At 36.5% G+C, this 9,127-nt stretch overlaps 1 protein-coding gene across 1 annotated transcript in view; it reads left to right on the top strand.

The window, feature by feature from the left end:
- LOC107722319 (mitoguardin-1-like) overlaps nucleotides 1–9,127 on the top strand; it is a 15,706-nt gene that overhangs the window by 784 nt on the left and 5,795 nt on the right. Inside the window, 6 exon segments of the mRNA XM_016530635.1 lie at nucleotides 2,900–3,068; nucleotides 3,294–3,406; nucleotides 3,526–3,661; nucleotides 4,419–4,555; nucleotides 6,778–6,898; nucleotides 8,360–8,460. Coding sequence (XP_016386121.1) covers nucleotides 2,900–3,068; nucleotides 3,294–3,406; nucleotides 3,526–3,661; nucleotides 4,419–4,555; nucleotides 6,778–6,898; nucleotides 8,360–8,460 — 777 coding nt within the window.

The following is a 9,127-nucleotide window of genomic DNA, read 5'->3' as shown; positions in this document are numbered from 1 at the left end:
AAACTATTTTGTAGAAGCATTTTTAAAATTTGAACTAGCACCTCATGACTACATCACGTTATGTACGAGAAGCTGCAAAAGACACATGCGCAAGTGGAATGTACAAAACATGGTGACATTAATTTTTAAGTAAATATAATGGGCGATATATTGCGTCACCAAAAATTATTGCGGTTATGTACATGTATTGCGCGATAAGTCGATATATTGATTATTGCGACAGGCCTACTCATAATCAGACTACAGTTAGGCCTACATTTTTTAAAATTGATTACATGATTACACATTATTCACATGGTCACACGATGTGCAGGTACACAGGTATAATATTTCATATTTTTTATTAAGTGTTTTATTTTGATTGTTGTAATTTAAAAAAATATTTTATGTAATGTAACATTTTTATGATTTAATTAATTATTAGCTTTTCATTAAACTCACAAACCCCCTGCAGTTCCTTCACAAACCCCAGTTTGGGAAACTTTGACATAATGTTTAATGCACTTCATGTTGTTAAAACAATGAATGGAATATATTTGAAATGTATATTATTTATTTATTTTTATATCAGATTACAACATATTACAGTTTGTAAGTAATCTACCCATTACTGTACGTACACACACACACACACACACACACACATATATATATATATATATATATATGCATAGGATTGTGTGGACTTTTGTGGTGCATTAATGATATAGATTATAAAGTTTGTTCATGTTTTAAACATGATGTGCAGGTACTGTAAATTGTAGGTAAGCCATTTGTAGGTAGATTTCCCAAAAAGTGTAAACACTGTGGTGCTTGGTACTATCAACACTAAGTGCATTGTTTAAGCATGTTAACCAGCTTGACACATTAACATTGGCTCAGCTGTTGGAGCGATTTTGTGGCAGACATACCTGTTTGTCCAGACAGGGGTAGTGTTCGAGAAACATTATTTTTGAAGTTCTGATTGATGGTGCCACATGTACACACTTTTGCCTTAATGTTATTATTAATGAAAGTTATTTTAAAGTGTTACCACTTTTATATAGGTTATATTTTATATTAGGCAAAGCTTTTTATATACATCCTGGGTTGTTCCCTGTGTCTGTGCATGAATTTACCACATTTTGTCTATTATCCCTTTTCCTGTATGTCATGGTTGTTTGGTGGCATTTGAAAGTAAAGAGGGTCGCACACCGGACGAGAAGCGCAGCGTCACGTCACGTCTTTAAAATTCTCACACCGGCGGTGCCGTTCGGCGTCTGTCCACGGCGCCCAGCTACGTTGTGTTGTACGAATTGTTCTAGACACAGCGCAGCGCTGCTCGTCCAATGTGCGACCGACTTAAAGGGTTAGTTAGCCTGTGTTTTACTCACCCTCGAGGCATTTTAGGTGTATATGACTTTCTTCTTTCAGACGAATCCAGTCGGAGTTATATAAAAAATTGTCCTGGCTATTCCAAGCTCTATCATTGCAGTCAGCGGGTGTTGCAGTTGAACAGTCCACAAGTCGTCAAATAAAGCGCGCGCATCCATAATAAAACGTGCCTCACACGGCTCCGGTGGATGACGTAGGACGTCAGCGTTGCGTGATAAGTGATACTGATAGAAGAAAGTCATATACACCTAGGATGCTTCGAGGGTGAGTAAAACACAAGCTAATTTTCATTTTTGGGTGAACTTACCCTTTAAGTCTCTGTAGACCTCAATGTTAAAGATAGATATACAGATACATTTTTAGCTTTTTTAAAGTTGTAAAAATGCATGAATAATGTATGAATGTATGAATTATTTAATTTCTTTTGTTTGTTTTTTTTTTACTTTTTTTATTAGTAATACATGTGAAAATCCACAACCTAGTTTTTGCTTATGAGTTTATATTTGGCTTTTCACCAGCTTACCATTGTTTTGATCTCCATTTTGAGCCATTTAGTCATGTTTTATGGATTTCACAGCTGTGTCTGATTGATCTTTGAATGCTGGGATATGTGTGTTGCATGCACTGAGCTCACTGCCATGGATAAGATGGGTATTAACAGAGCACAGGTGGCATTGCCAGCATTGCTATTCTCACCTGCAAGCTTAAGTCTTAAAACTGATTCCTTCAAAGAGATTGTTTTCCATTCCTTTTTGGTATGGCTTTCTACTGTGAAACACAAAAGCTTTTGTACCTGTATATCAAAGGAAGACACCAACCAGAAATGGTCAAGCTCTAAAAAAGACAACAACAAAAAAAAAAACATGCAAGTACTGCTGCTATATTCCAGTCAGATGCTATATATGAAGTCTTCTAAAGCAATGTGTTGGCTTATGTGTCGAAAAGACCCACATTTCAGTTTGAATAATTTGCTGAAAGTCTTCTCCCGTCCTCTGCCATGGCTTTCTAATCTCACTCACAGTTTCATTATTCGGTGACATATTTCCTGAAGTGCCAAAGTAGGAAAAGCTGTGGCATGGGTAGCTGTGCTTCATGTAGCAGCTAGGATAAATAAGACGACGTTGTTTGCTAATAATAGGCAGTGTTACGTGTCTTACATGGTGTCATTTTGAGAGTTCCTCTTGGTTTTTTAATGGAGGACATGAATTGAGGAAAGCGTTGCTCTTTAACAATGTCTAGGTCATTCACACAGACACTAGTGGATAGTATTATGTGTCTTCTCATAAATGTTGTGCCTGTGATTAGCTTAAACTTGCGCAGTAGATCAGATCGCTCAAGCCAATCACCGTACGCCCAGTTAAATGCCAGGCTGTCAATTCCAGTCATGTAATCCCTGCTGTCACCCTGTCTGACTGTCTCACCCTCTCCCTATCTGCAGTTCTCACTCTGATCTCTGGGCCTTGAGTGGAGCGCTTGATCCAAAGTTAAACGTTGCCCTATGTTTCTCCATTCCCTCACTGAGCAGGTGAGTCTGAGCACCGGCACCAAGAAGCTCTTTGTCGCAACTGCCTTCGGCGCGGTCTCCCTTATCTACCTCGCCCGGCGCCTCAGGAGGAGGAAGGGCAAGAAAAAAGCCAGTTCGCCTGTAGAGCAGGAAACGTTCGAGTTCCTCAACACTGTCCCATTGAAAAAAGGTAAAAACAGATCGCAAATCACCTTTAATCAACAAGGAGTATTGTTACAGTTGAAATAATTGTATGAGAAAATGTATAGCGTGTACTACTACAGTATTCAAACGTTTGGGGTCAGTAATATTATTTTAAAAGAAATCGATACTTTTATTCATCCAGAAATAAAACTAAATAAAAAAAACTAACGTTATGTAATGGTACAGTGGCTGTATTTTGTTTTTCTCCCAGAGACGGAGTGTCAGAATCTCCCTCTTAACTCAAAGAACTGCTACTCGTGTAATGTGGTGTCCAGTGGTAGCCTGTACAGCAAGCTTTCGGGCTCCCTGCTGAGCCTGGCCTCCGTAAGCAACTTGTTTTATTGTCAACATCTTTAGATAGTTGTATATTATATCTGTGACTTCAGCAGTCTTGTCAAATGTGTGCTTTACTGCAAAACTGAGATGTTGAAATCTTTTCTCAGGTGAGGAGCAGGCACTCCTCCGGTAGCTCCACCTGTGCTAATGGCTCCAGTTGCTGGGACGGAGCAGGAGATGACAATGACGTCTGTAACGTGCTCAACATCCCCGTCACGACTCCAGAGAACCTCTACCTGATGGGTAAAAACTCAGCTTACATTTACATTTGCATTACATTTAGTCATTTAGCAGAGGCTTCTATCCAAAGCGACTTACAAATGAGGACTATATAGAAGTAGGGCTGAACCACGTTCACATTTGCGTGATTTTTTGCGCAGCTCGTCAGTGAACAACGGCTCTGTGTCGTTAATGTCAAACGATTAATCGCGATTAATCTCATCCAAAGTAAGTTTTCTTTACATAATATATTTCTGTGTACTGTGTATATTAATTATGTATATATAAATACACACACATACAGTATATATTTTGAAAATATTTACATGTATATATTTATATTCATATAATTTATATTATATATAAATATATTTAATATGTAAACACCATTTTACTTAAATGTATACGTGCATGTGTGTGTATTTATATATACATACACAAAATACACAGTAAGCACACATATATTATGTAAACAAAACCTTTTATTTTGGATGTGATTAATAGCGATTAATCGTTTGACAGCATTATAGAGTATCTTATATTATATCTTATATAGAAAAACTTCTGTCTTAAGTCTCATATGACACATGCGAGCCCAGAAGTTGCTTGTTATCTGGAAAGCATTGTGTTCAATTTTAAGCATCATTTGTGTACAAACATTTGATATTGATCTTGAAAGAGCGGAATCATGTATGTTCACAATCATAAATGTCATTCGAAATCTGATGTGTGCATTCATCTGCAGAAAGTTCCACATGTTGAATTGATGTTTCACCTGCAGGAATGGAGTTGTTCGAGGAGGCCCTGCGGCGCTGGGAACAGGCGCTAACGTTCCGCAGCAGGCAAGCGGAAGATGAGGAAAACTGTGCGTCCGTCAAGCTGGGAGCTGGAGATGCCATTGCAGAAGAAAGCATGGAGGTATTACTCGCCAACCACTGTAGTCCTCAGTAGGGATGGGTGATATCTACCTCATTTTGTGGACGTATGCTATTTTCAGTGAATGTGTGACTTGCAATTCATTAGCTGCTAAATAACTAGAAGAATAACAAAGTGCTGTAAACTGTACAAACTATTTGCCCTTCAAACCAATGTGTTTATGGTTACGATAATAAATGAATATAATATGATAACTAGGGCTGTCAAGCGATTTAAATGTTTAATCCAATTAATTATATGATGTGCCAATTAATTAAATTAATCACAAATAAATCACACATAAGGTTTGGCTGAGAAATTGATCATTTAAATATTTTTTTTTGTGTTAGATGAGAAAAGCATTGAATGGACATTACAAAAAGTAGCTTTAGAAATAAATATTTTAATTCAACATTGCATAAATAATAGGGCTGGGTTTTGACACAAATTTCACGATTCGATTCGATTCTCATTCACAAGCTTTCGATTCGATTACCGATTCGATTCAATATCGATTATTTTGGATATATATCAGGTACAGTAACACATGCCAAATTTTCTCAAGGAAAAAAAAAATCTCAACTAGTGCTGTAAAATATACGAGAGTCAGTTGGTACAACATTACTATAATATGAAGGCTAAAATTAATGAAGTTTTTACAATAATAAAGCTACTGTTACATATTTATATTTCTACTTCAATTCGTTTTTTTTTAAATATAAACATTTAAATGGTGGCTGTCATAAAAACTTTGATTTATTCAAACATAAATTAAACAAGGAAGAACAGTAAAAATTATAATGAATATGTTATATGGTGCATATATGCCCCTCTATACAGTTTCTTTTTTTTATCTGACTAATGAGTTTATGGTCACCGAATAGGTTTTCTCTGAGGTAAATGTGACGTTACGTGACATATTGTTTACAAGCCGTTATATTGGCGTCTTTGCGCGGCTGAAACACAGATTGAACGATTACATGAGCCAGGATACGGATTGTAAAGTTTTTTTTTTTTTTTTTTACTTACTTACCTTCGGATATTTAGTCATGTTAATTCTGTGCTGAATCTGGTGTTAATGTGGAGGAGATGATTAGTTCACGTGCGTCTGTTGAACTGAGGCGCTACAGTGATCTGTCACTCCACATTAAACAGTGCCAAAACGGCATTTATTGTTTAAATACTTCAATACAATGGACAGAATTTTAAATCTGAGACTGTTTCATATGAAAAGTACCAAAGCACAGTGCTTATTGCGATTTATTGGATGTGAAGTACCCTTCAATGTTCCGTCCATTAACTGAAAACAGGCTAGACTAATCGATTCTTGGGATTTAGGAATCGATATCGTTCCATAAAAATGAGAATTGATTAATATCGAGATATCAATATTTTTTTACCCAGCCCTAATAAATAATATTAATGTTTTTAAATGATGTTTAAATTTAAATAATGGGTATTAATGTTTTTTTTAATGAATATTGAAATATGAAAAAAAAAAATTCTAAATATGAAACTAAAACCGCCAGTAGGTGGCAGCAAGTCACTGTCTTAATGATTGAGTCATTCACTCAACCGATTCCAGGTGATTCATTCAGAAACGAAGCAAGTGTCTGTCTTTACATTGGGTCACTGAATCATTGGCTCTCTTGACCTTATATTCATTCAGTAACAAACCGCTGCTGTGTGTTGCTTGGAAAGGTACAACCGCTCTGCTGTGGCTTTGTTTGGAGCTATTTTTGTTGGAGAACATGAGCAAAACAGAATACTGTGTCTAAAATTTAATACAAGTTAACTTGTTATTGTTATTGAACTGTTGTAAAAAATCAATATCACATTTGCAATCATGCAGATATTTGGGGAAAAAATAACTCTCTTGCTCGTGTGATATTCATAAGCCATATCATATGATATAAATAGAAGGCAAAAACCCATACAGGGCATTTTTTTGCCCTCATACCTCATATTTTAAATTTATTGGTATTGGTCGATATTGGATATTTAATTGTTCATGCTCATTTTCCTTAGTTTTACAATTAGGGTGCATTTGCCACTAATGCTCACCTATATTTTTATATCTTTAAAAACACTAATATTTTAATAATACCGTTAAATGTAAACAGAATGTTAATGTGTGGGCCCACTTTACTTAGCCATGTTTTCTAAGATGAGTCTCCATGCTCTTAAAATAAAGAGTTCTAATGATACGTTTTATTCTTTATTAGGACATCATCAGTGTAGATTTCATTCGAAAGCTGGAGTCCCTGCTACAGAGAGCCTATCGGCTTCAGGAGGAGTTTGAGGGAGCGCTGGGAATGACAGACCTTTCAACACATCCTACTAGCGGTGAGCGTTAAACTAAAGACAGTTGTGTTACATCAATAGATGAGTGGAAGTGAATGAATGGTCTTATGTAATAGTTATCACTGGGCTTGGCTCTGTGAACTGTAACTGTACTCTAAAAATTGACTTACAAAGTACAGGCTGATGCATTGCATAAACGGTGCAACTTTTGTTGTTCAATTGATGTGTATTTTTTATTATTTAAACCATAATTTCTACTGGGTTCATATGTAAAAATAATAATAATAATCTAAAAACTATGTCTGTTTAAAGTTTGTAGGCAGATTTTATACTTGTGTAGCGTCTGGACCAATCAAACACACAATGTTTCATTTGATTTAACAAATCAGTTATCCTTAATTATAACTAGTTATGATTAATTATTCATATTTCCCCATGAGCTGATTCGCTACACTTGCCAAGAATGAATTATGAATTGCACAGAAGAAAAAAAAATACAGATAAGAGACTGAAGTGTCCCAAAGATTTCTTATAATAACAAATAGCAACAGCAACTGATTGTGGCACTAAATTAGCCATCTATATCTAGCCATCAGTGTGCATGAAGCAAATTTCATTGTCAGCATACTACGTGCACAGCCAAATTTTTCTAACTGCATTTACAATCAGCTCGCACATGCACCTTGAATTTTTGGCAACACTAGCCCGGTCCATTTTTTTCCCAGTCAAAAAATAAACATGAAAATGAACAACAGACCACTGGAGACCGCAAGAACATTAGAAGCCTGCTTGTGTAAGGGGGGAAAAAAAACTGTAAATGCACTGAATAAACTGAAGAAAAACATACTGCATTTCCAGTCTTGGTTTGAAACAACGTGAGGGTGAATAAATGATTACAAAATTTTCGTTTTTGAGTGAACTATGCCTTTTAAGTTCTAAATCGAACAAAGAACCGGACAGTTAGGCCTGTCGCAATAATCAATATATCGACTTATCGCGCAATATATGTACATCAAATTAAACATTTGTTGTCATTTGGAAGTGTGTAGGCCTTCTTGCATTATTATGCCGTTACATTATGATTATATATTCAGTGGCATAAAATGGTCTTTAAAATGACAATAATATCGCTTATCGCAGTTATTTCTGGGGAAATATATCGCACAGCAAAAAGTTGTTATCGTGACAGGCCTAGACACAGTAGATGTGCAACGTTGCACGTTGTTTCATGCAGCTGCGCATTACTGAGGCTCAGCTCATTTTCTGCATCTAAATAAAGAAGCTGGTCATGGTCCAACGTTCTTTCCTTACAACTGTTTACGGGTCTATCTCTTACCCACTCCCAAGAGCACATGGCACTCGATTCACACCCTTCCACATGCAAACCCCATAAACACATTTGTCCTGAATCGGTTTATGCAGTCTGCGGTTTTGGAATTCGACCAGTTCGCTCACCCATGTGAGATAAGGGCACTTCAGTCTAATCTTCCCTCATTTGTGCAGACAAGCACATGGATCTCTCCGTGCGGGAGGACTTGGAGGACACCTGTCTGAGAGATTCAATCAGCATCGCCTCAACAGATTCCTTCGTCTCTGCTGCAGAGGTGAGAGGGAAGGCTTTGTGCAACCTGTGTAACAGGTTGCTGTACATCAGTCACATCTCACAGACCTTTGTTTGTTACAGGATTCAACGTGAATGTGTTTTATCTTGGGTTATTTGGCACTCACTGTTGTCAGCACAGGCTTCAGATCACATTTGCCTCCCATCATGTGTAGTCTACAATAATAAAAAGTACCATGGTATTGGACATGTATCGTGGTTTTCTTCATGTATCATGCTAAAAACAGCTTTCAAGTAATCCTTGCTTTTATATTTATTTTATGTTAACAGAATTTTACCATGGTACTGCGAGAGTACTTTAAGGGTAATAATCCTATGTAATTTAAATCTGTCCCACATTTCATTATTTAATCACTTTGTGAGACACTGTTATCTGTGGACTAGTGATGGGAAGTTCGGATCATTTTACCGACTCGGACCTTTGAGTCTCGTTCAGCAAAATGAACGAATCTTTTTTTCCGAGTCATTTCGTTCATTTTAGCAAAATATAATTAAAATGTTACGGGTTACTTCCCTACCACGTCTACTACTTACGCAAACGTTGATCACACTACAAACAATACAAAACTATAATGCTATAAGAAACAGAAAAGATTAATTAATTGTTTACCTGGGTCTTCAGTCTATGATTAGCTCACCTCACCTCTAAT

This window comes from Sinocyclocheilus rhinocerous, unplaced genomic scaffold (assembly GCF_001515625.1).
Source record: "Sinocyclocheilus rhinocerous isolate Xijiao unplaced genomic scaffold, SAMN03320098_v1.1 scaffold161, whole genome shotgun sequence".
Lineage (NCBI taxonomy): Eukaryota > Metazoa > Chordata > Actinopteri > Cypriniformes > Cyprinidae > Sinocyclocheilus > Sinocyclocheilus rhinocerous.
The sequence above is the reverse complement of the archived record's forward strand: the minus strand, read 5'-3'. Positions and strand labels throughout refer to the sequence as shown.